Raw genomic sequence first — 19,797 nt, 5'->3', positions numbered from 1 at the left:
CAATTTGCCGGTCGATCTACGTCCCTACCCTCACCTATGGTCACGAGCTGTGGGTAGTGACCGAAAGAACGAGATTGCGGATACAAGCGGCAGAAATGGGCTTCCTCTGAAGGGTGGCTGGCCTCTCCCTTAGACGTAGGGTGAGACGTTCAGCCATCCGGAAGTGGCTCAGAGTAGATCCGCTGCGCCTTCACATTGAAAGGAGCCAGTTGAGGTTGTTCGGGCATCCTGGGCGCCTCCTGGGTGCCTCCTGGGTGAGGTGTTCTGGGCATGTCCTACCGGGAGGAGGCCCCGGGACAGACCCAGGACACGCTGGAGAGATTTTATCTCTCAGCTGGGCTGGGAACGCCTTGGCGTTCGCCTGGACAAGTTGGAGGAGGTGGCTGGGAAGGGGGAGATCTGGGCTTCTCTGTTAGGGCTGCTGCCCCCTTGACCCGGCCCCGGATAAGCAGATGGATGGATGGATGGATGGATGGATGGATGGATGGATTGATGGATGGATGGATGCTCTTTGTGGATTACAGCTCAGCTTTCTATACAATCATCCCAGATATCCTCTTCACCAAACTGGTCACTCTTGGCCTTGGACTTTCTCACCAACCGGCCCCAGACTGTAAGACTTGGCCCCCATCTCTCCTCCATTCGCGTGCTGAGCACTGGCTCCCCACAAGGCTGTGTGCTGAGCCCCCTTCTGTATTGTCTCTAAACCTAAGACTGCAATTCGACCCACAACAACAACCTCCTCATCAAGTTTGCTGATGACACCACATTAGTCAGACTTATCTCAAATGGAGAAGAGGCAGCCTACAGAGAGGACGTCCTGAAGTTGGCAGCATATTGTTCAGAGAGCAAACTGGCACTGACCACCATGAAAACCAAAGAGATCATTGTCGACTTCAGGTGGCACAGCACTAATTAAGGCCCCCTATACATCAACAGTGAATGGGTGGAGAGGGTCCACACCTTCCTGTTTCTCAGGAAGCACAAACTGGACTCCAACCTGCTGCTGATCTTCTACTGCTCATCATTGACAGCCTACTGACATACTGCATCAAAGTAAGGTACGGCAGCTGACCAGAGGGGAATAGAGTGAAGCTTCACAGTGTAATCAAGGCAGCACAGAAGATCATTGGCTGCCCTCTCCCTCCTTGGTGGATATTTATTCCACCCGCTGCCTCAACAGAGCAACAAACATCATCAAGGGCAGCTCCCACCCAGGTTTTGACCTGTTCGACCTGCTACAGGTGCATCAGCACAAAGACTGACAGACTTAGGAACAGTTCCTTTGCAAAAGCCATGACCACGCTGAACTCACACATGCACCGACGACACAGTTTCAACCCCCAATCCAAGCCTCTCCTCTATACACAGAATATACAAACACCACCACCACCATTGTGCAATATTTAATCTATGTCCCCACTGTAAATATACACTATTTATTTTTTTCCAGTATTTGTATATTTGATAATTTTTGATATTGAACTGCTCATATGTGTACAGCTCACCCCCCTTTCTTTTCCCACATGTCTGCACTGGGTAGGAGATGCTCTGAATCTCATTGTACATGTGTATAGTGACAATAAAAGGCGTTCTATTCTATCAGTTTAGAGGGTCAAGAACAGCAGGGAGAGAACACACCTGCTGGGGAGGCCTTTGCTGGTGGTTTGTGTGTGGGATGTGGTGCTCCTCGACCTCACCTGCTGCTGGGAAATGAGCTACCAGAACTTTTTTTTCAATTGTACACATTTATTTCTTACTATTTAACAGATTTCTCATTTCTTTTTACTTAATACAGTAAAAAGAAACATTTTGTCATGTAGAAAAACTGATTTGCACTGTAAATGTTCAACTTCAACTTGCAATTGTCACGAGGGAGCAGGGAGGACTCGGCGCAGACTGAAATCACAGGAAACAGGTTTTATTTACACACTCCTGGTGCACTATACGCTGGTGAAGGAGAAGGGGCTAGGGTTCCCAGGGGTACAGGGAAGAATCGGGAAAAGTGTCCTCTCTTACTCCACCCCACTCGGGCAGGGCGGCGCTTGGAAAGGTCCTTTCCTCACGCACGCCACTCTCACTACGGCACTCACGAACAGGCTTGGGTGTCCAGATCTCCAAACCAAGCACGAGAAATCTGTATACAGAGAACAAGAGTTAACACGGGAAACTTTCACGAAGAGAGCTCAAAAACTGGCTGAGGCTAAAGTAGCACTGACGAGCGTTACTCAATAGTCCAGCGGCGAGATGCTCTCAGTCACAGCCTTAAGTAGCGAGAGCAAACAAGGTGAGGAGCCACAGGTGATTGCCTACAGGTGGTGAAGGCCAGGAGCCCACTATGAGCTCCGCCCAGGCAGCGAGTAGAGAGAGAGGGAGAGAAGAGAGGAGAGAGGCAAAAACAACACATGTAGCCGCACAGGGCCAGCCGAGCAGGCACGGGGACCATGACAGCAATCCTTCAAACAATAGAAAAGCCATTTAATTGTACAAGTGTTAAGTAAAAACGGACTTTCATGTTTGATTAAGCAGAAATTCTAAAACTGGTTCAGTTGCTAAAACCTCTGACTGTTTCAACAAGTGTTAAAGAAAAAGAGGATAAAACTGAGAAAACTACTAAAACTGCTTCACATCCATGTGGTTGCGGATCAGATTTCTAAGACAGCATAATATCAAAATAGACACTCTGATAGTGATGCCACATCTAAAACAGGTTGTCTTTTAATCCGTTTCACATGTGCAGTCTCCACGGTGCCTGTTATTTCCTTGAACAGTAATGAGAAGAAAAACTGTGAAATTTACAGCCTTTCTACATATGAGTGTTTTTTGGTAATTAGGCAGGTGACCATCAAAAATACATTTAGTGCAAAGATATCTACAAAATGTAAATCATCTGGGAAATGCAGATAAATAATAAAATTTCATATCTGCTCACATCAATAGACCTGTTTTCAGACAACTCCAAAAAACCCCACAAATTTCAGTAAAAATTAAACTTTTTTTGGACTTGTTTTTCAATGGATGTCAAACAACGGGTGTGACACTTAGCTGTGTGTGAAACTATTATCTGATCGAATAAAACAAAAATTAGTTCTTTTAAAAATAACAAGACTATAAATTCTTTTTCGAATTTTGGTCAGTTTGAAACCGTATATTAGAGGATTCATGATAGGAGGAATGACAAGAAACTCTATTGCTATAAAGTTCTGAAGGGTCCGAGGCAACTCTTTCGAACCCAGTCGCATATTTATAAGATCAGTAAGTATTGCCACAACAAAAGTAAATAATGAGACGAGATGTGGGACACATGTTTGCATGAACTTTGCCCTGTTTTCTATAGACTTTACACATGTTTGAATGATATACATATAGGACCAAACTATGAAAACACCATGAAGAAAATAAATAATTATTGTAATATTTGAAAATATAGCATTGATTGTTGTTTGTGCTGGAAAACAAGCGAGTTGAACAATACTCCAGTTCACACAGAAGAGTCTGGAAATATACGGGCTGCATAACTTCAGTCTAGATGTTAGAAAGTTATTCACAACCATAATGCAGAAAGTTGTGAACCAAGAAAAACATGCAAACCTAATGACTCTTCGCTTTGACATGATAGAGTGGTACTTCAGTGGCTGACATATGGCCACATATCTGTCATATGCCATGACTGCAAGAATCGACAGTTCGCCACAGACAAAAGAATAAATCACCTGATTCTGAATAAGGCAACCGTAATATGAGATGAGATGAACATCAGAGAGGAGATCCCAGAGAAATCTGGGAAAGAAACCTGCTGTTCCATAAAGTGCATTCATACAAAAGACACAGAGCAGAATATACATTGGTTCATGGAAGTTGGTGTCCAAGATGATGATCACAATGAGAGAAACATTGACCAGGCAAATGATGCAGTAACACAACAAACTGAGAAAGAAGAGAACAAACCTGTGACTGACTGTTTCATTGAAACCTGAAAGAAAAAACATTGTTATTACAGAAACATTATTCATTGTGATTGAGAGACCTAAGTGTAGCCTAGTCTCTCACTGTATCCTGTCTCTGTTCTCCTCTCTCCTCTATCTAGTACAGATAACAGCAACATGTGAGCTGGGATTTCAAACCAGCCAATCAATGATCTGGAATGGAAGCTCACAGCTTTGGAAAAATATCAGGGGATTTATTATGTATCACGTACTAAACACATAATAAAACAAACCTGCAGGTTCTTGAAAAATAAATATTAAATAGTTTTTAAAACTTTATTCAAAAATATGCTTCTTCATGATACTGTTAGGAATTTCTTACATTTATGCCAATTAAACATAACTGTCCAGGGCTTGTTGTGGTTTTCTTCCATTTTTCTTTTGTAGTAAGATGTCCTTGTGAATGTTGCTTTCTCTTTGCCTCTTAGTAACTCTGTGGAAAAAAGAATAGTTTGCACCTGTTACCTGTTACTCTGCCGCCTGCTCACTCTCCACCTTTCCTACTCCACAATGGAACGATTCCATCCCAGGTACCTCTCCAATTTTCTGCAGTGTGATGTAACCTTATCGTTGCACCACGATCACCCCCTTTTCCTCCAGCCCAGAAAAGAGTAAATCAAAGTTTTTTTTGCGTAAAACCATGGTCTCAGAGATCAAAGTGCTGACATTCATACTGGTTGATTTACGTATGGCTTCAAACTCCTCCAGTGCATGATGATACAGGACATCTGATGAAGCCAACAGGACAGGTTGTAAATTCTGAGTTGCTGCAGGAACCACAACCTCTGCTGGGCCTTCTTCTGGATAGAGTCTATATGTGAGGACCACTTCAGATGGCGTGGAAAGGTGGGTCCTAGGAATCTGAAGTGATCCACGGTAAGTAATCTATTGTTAAGGACAGTGAGGGGGGGTCTCTCTGAAGGTTCACCGTCATCTCCACAGTCGGCTCCAGGTGGTTCTGACTGCAGCAGAACAGCTGGTCCACCTCCTGTCTGTATGCGGACTCGTCTTCATTGTGGATCAGACCAGTGATTACCAGTTTGCAAATTATGCGAACAGATCCACAGAAGATGCCATCGACGTAGCTCTCAACTCTGTGCTGAGCCACCTGGAGCAGCGGCAAAGCTACATCCGAATGCTCTTTGTGGGTGTTCTCAGAATCTCATATCTGCTTTCCCCGGATGATGTGGTTCTGTTGGCTTCATCGGGTGATGGCCTCCAGCTCGCTTTGGAACGGTTCGCAGCTGAGTGTGAAGCAGTGGGAATGAGAATCAGCACCTCCAAATCTGAGGCCATGGTCCTCGGCCAGAGAAGGGTGGAGTGGCCACTTCGGGTCAGGGATGAGTTCCTGCCCCAAGTTTAAGTATCTCGGGGTCTTGTTCACGAGTGACGGGAGACGGGAGATCGACAGACGGATTGCCGCAGTGACGCGGACGCTATACCAGTCTGTTGTGGTGAAGAGAGAGCTTTAGTGTAAAAGTGAAGCTCTCAATTTGCCGGTCGATCTACGTCCCTACCCTCACCTATGGTCACGAGCTGTGGGTAGTGACCAAAAGAACGAGATTGCGGATACAAGCGGCAGAAATGGGCTTCCTCTGAAGGGTGGCTGGCCTCTCCCTTAGACGTAGGGTGAGACGTTCAGCCATCCGGAAGTGGCTCAGAGTAGATCCGCTGCGCCTTCACATTGAAAGGAGCCAGTTGAGGTTGTTCGGGCATCCTGGGCTCCTCCTGGGTGCCTCCTGGGTGAGGTGTTCTGGGCATGTCCTACCGGGAGGAGGCCCCGGGGCAGACCCAGGACACGCTGGAGAGATTTTATCTCTCAGCTGGGCTGGGAACGCCTTGGCGTTCGCCTGGACAAGTTGGAGGAGGTGGCTGGGAAGGGGGAGATCTGGGCTTCTCTGTTAGGGCTGCTGCCCCCTTGACCCGGCCCCAGATAAGCAGATGGATGGATGGATGGATGGATGGATGGATGGATGGATGGATGGATGGATGCTCTTTGTGGATTACAGCTCAGCTTTCTATACAATCATCCCAGATATCCTCTTCACCAAACTGGTCACTCTTGGTCTTGGACTTTCTCACCAACCGGCCCCAGACTGTAAAACTTGGCCCCCATCTCTCCTCCACTCGCGTGCTGAGCACTGGCTCCCCACAAGGCTGTGTGCTGAGCCCCCTCCTGTATTGTCTCTAAACCTAAGACTGCAATTTGACCCACAACAACAACCTCATCAAGTTTGCTGATGACACCACATTAGTCAGACTTATCTCAAAGGGAGAAGAGGCAGCCTACAGAGAGGAAGTCCTGAAGTTGGCAGCATAGTGTTCAGAGAACAAACTGGCACTGACCACCATGAAAACCAAAGAGATCATTGTCGACTTCAGGTGGCACAGCACTAATTAAGGCCCCCTATACATCAACAGTGAATGGGTGGAGAGGGTCCACACCTTCCTGTTTCTCAGGAAGCACAAACTGGACTCCAGCCTGCTGCTGATCTTCTACTGCTCATCATTGACAGCCTACTGACATACTGCATCAAAGTAAGGTACGGCAGCTGACCAGAGGGGAATAGAGTGAAGCTTCACAGTGTAATCAAGGCAGCACAGAAGATCATTGGCTGCCCTCTCCCTCCTTGGTGGACATTTATTCCACCCGCTGCCTCAACAGAGCAACAAACATCATCAAGGGCAGCTCCCACCCAGGTTTTGACCTGTTCGACCTGCTACAGGTGCATCAGCACAAAGACTGACAGACTTGGGAACAGTTCCTTTGCAAAAGCCATGACCACGCTGAACTCACACATGCACCGTTATAGTAAGTAATAACATGCACGACACAGTTTCACCCCCCCAATTAAAGCCTCTCCTCTACACACAGAATATACAAACACCACCACCACCACTGTGCAATATTTAATTTACGTGCAATAACCCCCACTGTAAATATACACTATTTATTCTTTTCCAATGTTTGTGTATTTGATATTTTTTGATATTGAACTCCTCATATGTATACAGTGCCATAGAACTGTGCACCTCAGCCCCCTTTCTTTTCCCACATGTCTGCACTGGGTAGGAGATGCTCTGAATCTCATTGTACATGTGTATAGTGACAATAAAAGGCGTTCTATTCTATCAGTTTAGAGGTTCAAGAACAGCAGGGAGAGAACACACCTGCTGGGGAGGCCTTTGCTGGTAGTTTGTTTGTGGGATGTGGTGCTCCTCGGCCTCACCTGCTGCTGGGAAATGAGGGTCCAGATTTTTTTTCTGCAATCGTACACATTTATTTCTTACTATTTAACAGATTTCTCATTTCTTTTTACTTAATACAGTAAAAAGAAACATTTTGTCATGTAGAAAAACTGATTTGCACTGTAAATGTTCAACTTCAACTGGCAATCCTTCAAACAATAGAAAAGCCATTTAATTGTACAAGTGTTAAGTAGAAACGGACTTTCATGTTTGATTAAGCAGAAATTCTAAAACTGATTCAGTTGCTAAAACCTCTGACTGTTTCAACAAGTGTTAAAGAAAAAGAGGATAAAACTGAGAAAACTACTAAAACTGCTTCACATCCATGTGGTCGTGGATCAGATTTGTGAGACAGCATAATATCAAAATAGACACTCTGATAGTGCTGCCACATCTAAAACAGTTTGTCTTTTAATCCGTTTCACATGTGCAGTCTCCACGGTGCCTGTTATTTCCTTGAACAGTAATGAGAAGAAAAACTGTGAAATTTACAGCCTTTCTACATATGAGTGTTTTTTGGTAATTAGGCAGGTGACCATCAAAAATACATTTAGTGCAAAGATATCTACAAAATGTAAATCATCTGGGAAATGCAGATAAATAATAAAGTTTCATATCCGCTCACATCAATAGACCTGTTTTCAGACAACTCCAAATAAAACACAAATTTCAGTAAAAAATAAAAACTTTTTTTGGACTTGTTTTTCAAAGATGTCAAACAACGGGTGTGACACTTAGCTGTGTGTGAAACTATTATCTGATCGAATAAAACAAAAATTAGTTCTTTTAAAAAAACCAACACTATAAATTCTTTTTCGAATTTTGGTCAGTTTGAAACCGTATATCAGAGGATTCATGATAGGAGGAATGACAAGAAACTCTATTGCTATAAAGTTTTGAAGGGTCCGAGGCAACTCTTTCGAACCCAGTCGCATATTTATAACATCAGTAAGTATTGCCACAACAAAAGTAAATAATGAGACGAGATGTGGGACACATGTTTGCATGAACTTTGCCCTGTTTTCTATAGACTTTACACATGTTTGAATGATATACATATAGGACCAAACTATGAAAACACCATGAAGACAATAAATAATTATTGCAATATTTGCAGATATAGCATTGATTGTTGTTTGTGCTGGAAAACAAGCGAGTTGAACAATACTCCAGTTCCCACAGAAGAGTCTGGAAATATACGGGCTGCATAACTTTAGTCTGGATGTTAGAAAGTTATTCACGGCCATAATGCAGAAAGTTGTGAACCAAGAAAAACATGCAAACCTAATGACTCTTTGCTTTGACATGATAGAGTGGTACTTCAGTGGCTGACATATCGCCAAAACAAGTTACAGAAAGCCTTAAGTGTAAGTGCTAAACTGATTTTATCACAGTGTTCAGAGTAACAGCCAGCTCGAAGAAACTGTCTTTGTGCAGCTTGTTTTACTAAACAGAGGTCTGCAGCGCCTCCTGAGTGCAGCAGTTTGAACAGTTTGTGTCCTGGATGCGAGCGGTCTGCAGAGATTTCCTAACCCTGGACCTGTACAGGTCCTGGATGGAGGCAAGATCAGCACTGATGATCATCTCTGAAGATCTGATTGCCCGTTGCAGTCTGGCCCAGTGATTGATGTGGACAGGACAGACTAGATCACAGGTGTCGAAGTCCAGGCCTCGAGGGCCGGTGTCCTGCAGGTTTTAGATGTGTCCTTGATCCAACACAGCTGATTTAAATGGCTAAATTACTTCCTCAACATGTCTTGAAATTCTCCAGAAGCCTGGTAATGAACTAGTCATTTGATTCAGGTATGTTGGAACAGGGTGGGATCTAAAACCTGCAGGACACCGGCCCTCGAGGCCTGGAGTTTGACACCCCTGGACTAGATGATGGCAGTGTGAAAGCTGACCAGCAGCTCCTGGACAGGCTGAACTTCCTGAGTTGCCGCAGGAACTACAACCTTTGCTGGACCTTCTTCTGGAAAGAGTTTATATGTGAGGATCACTTCAGATCGTGTGGAAAGGTGGGTCCTAGGAATTTGAAGTGATCCACGGTAGGTACTTACCTGGATGATTGAGAATGCATCAAGACACGGTAGGTACTATATTGTTAAGTATCAGACCAATCAGACCTAAGGATGAGACCAATGATGGTGGCACCATCTACGAACATAAGGTGTTTCACAGATGGGACAAGAACAGCAGGGAGAGAACCCACCTGTGGGGGAGGCTGGTGAGGGGAGTGTGTGTTTGTGTGATGTGGTGTTCCTCGGCTTCTGCTGGGAAATGAGCTACCAGAATTTTTTTCTGCAATTTTACACATTTATTTTTTTAACTATTTAACAGATTTCGCATTATTTTTGACTTAACAAAGTAAAAAAAAGAAAAGAAAACTTTGATCTGCACTGTAAATGTGTTAAACTTCAACTTGCATTCATTCAAACAATAGAAAAGCTATTTAATTGTATGAGTGTTAAGAAAATACACTGTCCATCTATTACACTATAAACATTGCAATAGTTACACCCTTTTTGCACCGCTTTTTCTGCTCTGTAATATTCTTGTCAATAGTCTTGATATGTATTTATAATCACCTCTGTTAATTCTTGATATTTATAATTGATTGATTTGTATATATTAGTGCTATGTCTTAAATTTGTAAAATCTGTAACATATTATATTGTTTAAATAGTTTTGTCTGTTACTGTCTTGGAGCAACTGTAACCCACATAATTTCCTAAGGGATTAATAAAGTATTCTGAGTCTGATGTGTAGTTTCCACAGTAACTAGTCACTGACAAGCGCCTGTTTGTATGTTATATGGTAATTAGGCAGGTGACCATCAAAACTACATGTAGTGATTCCTAGATATCTAAGAAATGTAAATCATCTGAGAAATGCAGATAAATAACAAAATTTCATATCTGCTCACATCAATAGATATGTTTTAAGAAAAACATGTTAAAAGTCAAAAATTTTTTTACTTGTTTTTCAGTGGATGTCAACAGGTCTGATATTTAGCTGTGTTTGAAGCTTTTATCTGATCGAATAAACTGAAAATCACTTTGTTTTTGAAATAACAACACTATAAATTCTTTTCCGAATTTTGTTCAGTTTGAAACCATAAATCAGAGGATTCATGATAGGAGGAATGACAAGAAACTCTATTGCTGCAAAGTTTTGAAGGGTCCGAGGCAACTCTTTCGAACCCAGTCGCATATTTATAATGTCCAAAAGCATTGTCACAACAAAAGTAAATAATGAGACGAGATGTGGGACACATGTTTGCATGAACTTTGCCCTGTTTTCTATAGACTTTACACATGTTTGAATGATATACATATAGGACCAAACTATAAAAACACCATGAAGAAAATAAATACTTAATGTAATATTTGCAACTATAGCACTGATTGTAGTTTGTGCTGGAAAACAAGCGAGTTGAACAATACTCCAGTTCACACAGAAGAGTCTGGAAATATACGGGCTGCATAACTTCAGTCTGGATGTTAGAAAGGTATTCACAGCCACAATGCAGAAAGTTGTGAACCAAGAAAAACATGCAAACCTAATGACTCTTTGCTTTGACATGATAGAGTGGTACTTCAGTGGCTGACATATGGCCACATATCTGTCATATGCCATGAGTACAAGAATCGACAGTTCGCCACAGGCAAAAGAATAAATCAACTGAGTCTGAATAAGGCAACCGTAATATGAGATGAGATGAACATCAGAGAGGAGATCCCAGAGAAATCTGGGGTAGAAACCTGTTGTTCCATAAAGTGCATTCATACAAAAGACACAGAGCAAAATATACATTGGTTCATGGAGGTTGGTGTCCAAGATGATGATCACAATGAGAGAAGCATTTAGCAGGCAAATGATGCAGTAACACAACAAACTGAGAAAGAAGAGAACAAACCTGTGACTGATTGTTTCATTGAAACCTGAAAGAAAAAACATTGTTATTACAGAAACATTATTCATTGTGAATGAGAGACCTAAGTGTAGCCTAGTCTCTCACTGTATCCTGTCTCTGTTCTCCTCTCTCCTCTATCTAGTACAGATAACAGCAACATGTGAGCTGGGATTTCAAACCAGCCAATCAATGATCTGGAATGAAAGCTCACAGCTTTGGAAAAATATCAGGGGATTTAATATGTATCACGTACTAAACACATAATAAAACAAAACTGCAGGATCTTGAAAAATAAATATTAAATAGTTTTTAAAACTTTGTTCAAAAATATGCTTCTTCATGATACTGTTAGGAATTTCTTACATTTATGCCAATTAAACATAACTGTCCAGGGCTTGTTGTGGTTTTGTTCCATTTTTCTTTTGTAGTAAGATGTCCTTGTGAATGTTGCTTTCTCTTTGCCTCTTAGTAACTCTGTGGAAAAAAGAATAGTTTGCACCTGTTACCTGTTACTCTGCCGCCTGCTCACTCTCCACCTTTCCTACTCCACAATGGAACGATTCCATCCCAGGTACCTCTCTAATTTTCTGCAGTGTGATGTAACCTTATCGTTGCACCACGATCACCCCCTTTTCCTCCAGCCCAGAAAAGAGTAAATCAAAGTTTTTTTTGCGTAAAACCATGGTCTCAGAGATCAAAGTGCTGACATTCATACTGGTTGATTTACGTATGGCTTCAAACTCCTCCAGTGCATGATGATACAGGACATCTGATGAAACCAACAGGACAGGTTGTAAATTCTGAGTTGCTGCAGGAACCACAACCTCTGCTGGGTCTTCTTCTGGATAGAGTCTATATGTGAGGACCACTTCAGATGGCGTGTGGAAAGGTGGGTCCTAGGAATCTGAAGTGATCCACGGTAAGTAATCTATTGTTAAGGACAGTGAGGGGGGGTCTCTCTGAAGGTTCACCGTCATCTCCACAGTCGGCTCCAGGTGGTTCTGACTGCAGCAGAACAGCTGGTCCACCTCCTGTCTGTATGCGGACTCGTCTTCATTGTGGATCAGACCAGTGATTATCAGTTTGCAAATTATGCGAACAGATCCAAGGAAGATGCCATCGACGTAGCTCTCAACTCTGTGCTGAGCCACCTGGAGCAGCGGCAAAGCTACGTCCGAATGCTCTTTGTGGGTGTTCTCAGAATCTCATCTCTACTTTTCGCAGATGATGTGGTTCTGTTGGCTTCATCGGGTGATGGCCTCCAGCTCGCTTTGGAACAGTTCGCAGCTGAGTGTGAAGCAGTGGGAATGAGAATCAGCACCTCCAAATCTGAGGCCATGGTCCTCGGCCGGAGAAGGGTGGAGTGCCCACTTCGGGTCAGGGACGAGTTCCTGCCCCAAGTTTAAGTATCTCGGGGTCTTGTTCACGAGTGATGGGAGACGGGAGCGGGAGATCGACAGACGGATTGCCGCAGTGATGCGTACACTATACCAGTCTGTTGTGGTGAAGAGAGAGCTGAGTGTAAAAGTGAAGTTCTCAATTTGCCGGTCGATCTACGTCCCTACCCTCACCTATGGTCACAAGCTGTGGGTAGTGACCGAAAGAACGAGATTGCGGATACAAGCGGCAGAAATGGGCTTCCTCCGAAGGGTGGCTGGCCTCTCCCTTAGACGTAGGGTGAGACGTTCAGCCATCCGGAAGTGGCTCAGAGTAGATCCGCTGCGCCTTCACATTGAAAGGAGCCAGTTGAGGTTGTTCGGGCATCCTGGGCGCCTCCTGGGTGCCTCCTGGGTGAGGTGTTCTGGGCATGTCCTACCGGGAGGAGGCCCCGGGGCAGACCCAGGACACGCTGGAGAGATTTTATCTCTCAGCTGGCCTGGGAACGCCTTGGCGTTCGCCTGGACAAGTTGGAGGAGGTGGCTGGGAAGGGGGAGGTCTGGGCTTCTCTGTTAGGGCTGCTGCCCCCTTGACCTGGCCCCGGATAAGCAGATGGATGGATGGATGGATGGATGGATGGATGGATGGATGGATGCTCTTTGTGGATTACAGCTCAGCTTTCTATACAATCATCCCAGATATCCTCTTCACCAAACTGGTCACTCTTGGCCTTGGACTTTCTCACCAACCGGCCCCAGACTGTAAAACTTGGCCCCCATCTCTCCTCCACTCGCATGCTGAGCACTGGCTCCCCACAAGGCTGTGTGCTGAGCCCCCTCCTGTATTGTCTCTAAACCTAAGACTGCAATTCGACCCACAACAACAACCTCCTCATCAAGTTTGCTGATGACACCACATTAGTCAGACTTATCTCAAAGGGAGAAGAGGCAGCCTACAGAGAGGACGTCCTGAAGTTGGCAGCATAGTGTTCAGAGAGCAAACTGGCACTGACCACCATGAAAACCAAAGAGATCATTGTCGACTTCAGGTGGCACAGCACTGATTAAGGCCCCCTATATATCAACGGTGAGTGGGTGGAGAGGGTCCACACCTTCCTGTTTCTCAGGAAGCACAAACTGGACTCCAACCTGCTGCTGATCTTCTACTGCTCATCATTGACAGCCTACTAACATACTGCATCAAAGTAAGGTACGGCAGCTGACCAGAGGGGAATAGAGTGAAGCTTCACAGTGTAATCAAGGCAGCACAGAAGATCATTGGCTGCCCTCTCCCTCCTTGGTGGACATTTATTCCACCCGCTGCCTCAACAGAGCAACAAACATCATCAAGGGCAGCTCCCACCCAGGTTTTGACCTGTTCGACCTGCTACAGGTGCATCAGCACAAAGACTGACAGACTTAGGAACAGTTCCTTTGCAAAAGCCATGACCACGCTGAACTCACACATGTACCGATGACACAGTTTCACCCCCCAATCCAAGCCTCTCCTCTATACACAGAATATACAAACACCACCACCACCACTGTGCAATATTTATGTCCCCACTGTAAATATACACTATTTATTTTTTTCCAGTATTTGTATATTTGATATTTTTTGATATTGAACTGCTCATATGTGTACAGCTCACCCCCTTTCTTTTCCCACATGTCTGCACTGGGTAGGAGATGCTCTGAATCTCATTGTACATGTGTATAGTGACAATAAAAGGCGTTCTATTCTATCAGTTTAGAGGTTCAAGAACAGCAGGGAGAGAACACACCTGCTGGGGAGGCCTTTGCTGGTGGTTTGTGTGTGGGATGTGGTGCTCCACGGCCTCACCTGCTGCTGGGAAATGAGCTACCAGAATTTTTTTTTTTTCAATTGTACACATTTATTTCTTACTATTTAACAGATTTCTCATTTCTTTTTACTTAATACAGTAAAAAGAAACATTTTGTCATGTAGAAAAACTGATTTGCACTGTAAATGTTCAACTTCAACTTGCAATCCTTCAAACAATAGAAAAGCCATTTAATTGTACAAGTGTTAAGTAAAAACGGACTTTCATGTTTGATTAAGCAGAAATTCTAAAACTGATTCAGTTGCTAAAACCTCTGACTGTTTCAACAAGTGTTAAAGAAAAAGAGGATAAAACTGAGAAAACTACTAAAACTGCTTCACATCCATGTGGTTGTGGATCAGATTTGTGAGACAGCATAATATCAAAATAGACACTCTGATAGTGATGCCACATCTAAAACAGTTTGTCTTTTAATCCGTTTCACATGTGCAGTCTCCACGGTGCCTGTTATTTCCTTGAACAGTAATGAGAAGAAGGACTGTGAAATTTACAGCCTTTCTACATATGAGTGTTTTTTGGTAATTAGGCAGGTGACCATCAAAAATACATTTAGTGCAAAGATATCTACAAAATGTAAATCATCTGGGAAATGCAGATAAATAATAAAATTTCATATCCGCTCACATCAATAGACCTGTTTTCAGACAACTCCAAAAAACCCCACAAATTTCAGTAAAAATAAAACTTTTTTTGGACTTGTTTTTCAATGGATGTCAAACAACGGGTGTGACACTTAGCTGTGTGTGAAACTATTATCTGATTGAAGCAAACAAAAATTAGTTCTTTTAAAAAAAACAACACTATAAATTCTTTTTCGAATTTTGGTCAGTTTGAAACCGTATATCAGAGGATTCATGATAGGAGGAATGACAAGAAACTCTATTGCTATAAAGTTTTGAAGGGTCCGAGGCAACTCTTTCGAACCCAGTCGCATATTTATAACATCAGTAAGTATTGCCACAAGAAAAGTAAATAATGAGACGAGATGTGGGACACATGTTTGCATGAACTTTGCCCTGTTTTCTATAGACTTTACACATGTTTGAATGATATACATATAGGACCAAACTATGAAAACACCATGAAGACAATAAAAAATTATTGCAATATTTGCAGATATAGCATTGATTGTTGTTTGTGCTGGAAAACAAGCGAGTTGAACAATACTCCAGTTCACACAGAAGAGTCTGGAAATATACGGGCTGCATAACTTCAATCTAAATGTTAGAAAGGTATTCACAGCCATAATGCAGAAAGTTGTTGACCAAGAAAAACATGCAAACCTAATGACTCTTTGCTTTGACATGATAGAGTGGTACTTCAGTGGCTGACATATGGCCACATATCTGTCATATGCCATGACTGCAAGAATCGACAGTTCGCCGCAGACAAAAGAATAAATCACCTGATTCTGAATAAGGCAACCGTAATATGAGATGAGATGAACATCAGAGAGGAGATCCCAGAGAAATCTGGGAAAGAAACCTGCTGTTCCATAAAGTGCATTCATACAAAAGACACAGAGCAGAATATACATTGGTTCATGGAGGTTGGTGTCCAAGATGATGGTCACAATGAGAGAAACATTGACCAGGCAAATGATGCAGTAACACAACAAACTGAGAAAGAAGAGAACAAACCTGTGACTGATTGTTTCATTGAAACCTGAAAGAAAAAACATTGTTATTACAGAAACATTATTCATTGTGATAGAGAGACCTAAGTGTAGCCTAGTCTGTCACTGTATCCTGTCTCTGTTCTCCTCTCTCCTCTATCTACTACAGATAACAGCAACATGTGAGCTGGGATTTCAAACCAGCCAATCAATGATCTGGAATGAAAGCTCACAGCTTTGGAAAAATATCCCAGGGGATTTAATATGTATCACGTACTAAACACATAATAAAACAAACCTGCAGGTTCTTGAAAAATAAAAATTAAAAACGCTTTCTTTATGATACTGTTAGGAATTTATGCCAATTAAAGATAATTGCCTAGGGCTTTTTGTGGTTTTCTTCTGTTATTCTTTTGTAGTCCTTCATAGTCCAGCTTGAGCCTACACTCAAGTCAGATCATTGTTGCTTCAGTGATAATGATCAGGCTCTCTGATGCTTGCTGAACTTACGAGTAAGATAGTAAGATGTCCTTGTGAATGTTGCTTCCTCTTTGCCTCTTAGTAACTCTGTTGAAAAAAGAATTGTTTGCACCTGTTACATGTTACTTACCTGTTACTCTGCTGCCTGCTCACTCTCCACCTTTCCTACTCCACGATCATGTCACGGCCCAGCGGCACGAGGTAAATGGGATGGACACAAGTGCAAGATCCAAACCGCAAGCGAGACAGTGAGTGAACAAAAGGGTTTATTTTTTCCCCACAAATTAAACACACAAGCCAAATTTAAACTAAGCCACTACACTACTACACTACTACACACTGTCAAAACTAAGGCATCTAAATGAAAAACTAGGCAGCTCTAGAATACAGCGGGACAGCTGTGGCGGTGGGGAGGTGGAAGCTGGGCCGGGAAAAATACTATGAAGAGACCGGGGCACTGTAATGAGAGGAGAGCACAGTCAGAGGGGTCCAGCAGTCAATCAGCGATCCTCCACAGTTAAACTGAGTCGCCTTACTTGGTTTCAGGTGAAGGGGACAGGTGGGGTGCAAGGCCCAGAGGAGGTCGAGGTACAGGGAGGCAGGCAGGTGAGTGGCAGGCTAGTCGGCAATGCTGCACCAGCAGCTGGTGGCCCAGGTCCAGAAAAGTGGGGACGGCTGAGGCCACTCCAGGAGCCGACTCTGAAGACAGGAAAAAGCAGATAAGTTTTCACATAGGATCTGGACTGAGCAATAACACACCACTGACTAACATGGGGTAGCAGATACTCAGGCGGTGACTGACTGAGTGCGCAGGTCTTATATGCTGCTGGAATAATTGCCCACAGGTGGTCAGCCAGGGAGTAGCAACCAATTACCGCCCAAAGGAGGAGGACCGCTGTTGGAAACCTATAGGGACCCACCCAGACCATGACAGATCACCCCTTTTCCTCCAGCCCAAAAAAAGAGTAAATCAAAGGTTTTTTTTGAAAAACCACGATCTCAGAGATCAAAGTGCTGACATTCATACTGGTTAATTTGCATATGGCTTCAAACTCCTCCAGTGCATGATGATACAGGACATCTGATGAAGCCAACAGGACGAAATCATTTGCAATAAGCAGGGACACAAGTGTCCAAAACCTGCTGAAAATTTGCTGACTGGAGCAAAGAGCTAATCAATAAACCAAAATAATAAAGTGCTGATTATTTGTATTTGAACATGTTTCCTCACAAAATAAATGACAATAGAAAAGTTTCTTGTCAGGGTCCCCAGGACCCTTCATATTCTCTCTCTCTCTCTCGCTCCCCCTCTCTCCCTCTCTCTCTCTCCAGGCTGTCTCTGTGTACTTCCTGTTTACGTTTAAGGTCCATGTCTTGGTGTCAGCATTTTCAGTTTCGTGTCCTCCCCGTCGCGTCAAGTGTAATTGTCTTCAGCTGTGTTCCTTGTGTGCTTCCACTTCCCTCATTACCCTCTGTGTATTTATGTCAGAGTCTCCCTCTGTTCCGTGTTGCGTCATCCCTCATGCTGTGTTCCCTTGTGTGCCTCTCTGTGAAGTTTAGTTTATATTGTAGCGTCCCTCCGACAGAAGACACAGACGATCGGCGTTCCGGTTACCGGTGTTTATTCAGAATAGTAACACGGGCTACTGTGGGCCGTAGCCAACGCCAAAACAACAGGGAAAAAGCGCGCTCTCCAGCAACAAAAACAACCCCCGACTCTCCTCCTTTCTTCCGCCACACACACACATTCTCTAACCCCCGCCCCCCGAACACTCTCAGCCAACCACACACATGCTCTCCTCCAGACTCTCTATCATTGGTAGCTGATCTGATTGACAGGCCAACCGGCCTCTAGACTACTGCACATTCAAGGACACTCAGTAAATCACCATGCTGCGGGTGTGGTCCAACTATGCCATAAGTAACTGGCAATTCTGAACACAAAACACTGATAACACAACAGTCAACTAACTGGTAACCCAGTCCGTTACACTACCACGACCCCTCAAAGTCCCTCGCCCACGAGGGCGGATAAAGTCTCTCAGATGGCCTGGTGGTCTATGGTGCCTCCTTGGGCGAAGGCGCCCGGAGGGAGGTGGGGGAGGGGCCACGTCCGAAGTGGCTGTGGGCCCAGGGCTCACAGGGCTCACAGGGCTCATAGGGCTCACAGTAGGGGCTGTCACAATGGTGGTGGCAGAGTCTGCAGGGGTGGAGTCCAGGTCTGTCTGCGGCCCACCCTGTTGTGCCAGTGAAGTGGCCGCACCCCGATAGGGGGCCAGTCTGTCCCGCTGCAGGACGACCCTCCGTCCCCTTGTAGGCAGTTGTACCCTATACACCACTTCCCCCAGACGTTCCAGAACCTTACAGGGTCCAACCCAGTCACTGTTCAGCTTAGGGCATCTGCCCTTTTTCTCTGGGGGTTGTACACCCAGACCAGTTCCCCCACGTTAAAATGTCGGCCTCTGGAATGGACGTCGTAGTTCCTCTTCTGGCGCGCCCCCGCACTTATCAGTTTCCTCCTAGCAAAGTCATGAGCAGACTCCATGCGATCCTGGAGCCTGGAGCATAGTCAGGACCTGGTTGGTCCCCATCAGCATCGGGGGGTCGGCCCATCATCAACTCCGCTGGAGTCCTGATCTCCCTGGCCAACATCAAGAGGGCAGCGGAGCACAAAGTAGAGTCTTGGACCGCCGAACGATATGCCATGAGGACCAGGGGAACATGACTGTCCCAGTCACATTGGTGTTTAGCCGTCATTAGCGCCAATTGCTCTGCCAGTGTACGGTTAAATCTCTCAACGAGTCCATCACTCTGTGGGTTGTACGGGTCTTATGGGAGCCTAGTTTCTCGCACATGGCCGCGAACACACGGGACTCAAAGTTCCTGCCCTGGTCCATGTGGATTACTTCAGGCACCCCAAATCTGCTGAACATCCCCTCCACCAGAGCATCCACAATTGTCCCGGCCTCTTGGTCAGGTAAACTGTATGCCTCTGTGAAATAATCCATAGCTGTGAGGGAATAGCGGTTTCCCCTTTCTGTGCGGGGAAAAGGACCCAGGATGTCCATCCCCACCCTCTCCATAGGGTACCCTGCTGGAAACTGTTGCAGTTGGGCATGGGATTTGGCTGTGGGTCCCTTCCGTGCTATACAGCTGTCACAGCGGCGGCAAAAGTCCTCTACATCCTGTCTATGTTGGGCCCAATAGAACCCTGCCGGAGGCGGCGGAGTGTTTTGGTGACACCAAAGTGGCCAGACCCTGGGGCCCCATGCACTGCGCGAAGCACCATCTCCTGCAGGGCCCGCGGGAC

At 44.5% G+C, this 19,797-nt stretch overlaps 4 protein-coding genes across 4 annotated transcripts; all 4 read right to left on the bottom strand.

Annotated features, from left to right (window-relative positions):
- Positions 1-3,041: 3,041 nt before the first annotated feature.
- LOC109197474 (olfactory receptor 10T2-like) lies at positions 3,042-4,031 on the bottom strand. Its single transcript, XM_019352481.2, has one exon. It carries the CDS (start codon positions 4,011-4,013, stop codon positions 3,042-3,044), a length of 972 nt encoding a protein of 323 aa, XP_019208026.1. The 5' UTR covers positions 4,014-4,031.
- An 808-nt stretch (positions 4,032-4,839) lies between these two features.
- On the bottom strand, positions 4,840-8,572 carry LOC112844095 (olfactory receptor 52K1-like; the record flags this gene model as incomplete). Its single annotated transcript, XM_025903614.1, has 2 exons — positions 4,840-5,094; positions 8,036-8,572. Coding segments are annotated over 2 exons (792 nt in total), but the record flags the coding sequence as incomplete, so codon positions are not given.
- A 1,717-nt stretch (positions 8,573-10,289) lies between these two features.
- LOC109197473 (olfactory receptor 5F1-like) lies at positions 10,290-11,219 on the bottom strand. Its single transcript, XM_019352480.1, has one exon. The coding sequence runs from the start codon at positions 11,217-11,219 to the stop codon at positions 10,290-10,292; it is 930 nt and encodes a 309-aa protein (XP_019208025.1).
- An 828-nt stretch (positions 11,220-12,047) lies between these two features.
- On the bottom strand, positions 12,048-16,115 carry LOC109197472 (olfactory receptor 10T2-like). The gene is made up of 2 exons (XM_019352479.2): positions 15,192-16,115; positions 12,048-12,302 (listed from the first exon to the last, which is right to left on the bottom strand). The coding sequence occupies exons 1-2, from the start codon at positions 16,095-16,097 to the stop codon at positions 12,048-12,050; spliced, it is 1,161 nt and encodes a 386-aa protein (XP_019208024.1). The 5' UTR covers positions 16,098-16,115.
- Positions 16,116-19,797: the final 3,682 nt, after the last annotated feature.

The sequence above is a fragment of the Oreochromis niloticus genome, linkage group LG16, assembly GCF_001858045.2.
Source record: "Oreochromis niloticus isolate F11D_XX linkage group LG16, O_niloticus_UMD_NMBU, whole genome shotgun sequence".
NCBI lineage: Eukaryota > Metazoa > Chordata > Actinopteri > Cichliformes > Cichlidae > Oreochromis > Oreochromis niloticus.
The sequence above is the reverse complement of the archived record's forward strand: the minus strand, read 5'-3'. Positions and strand labels throughout refer to the sequence as shown.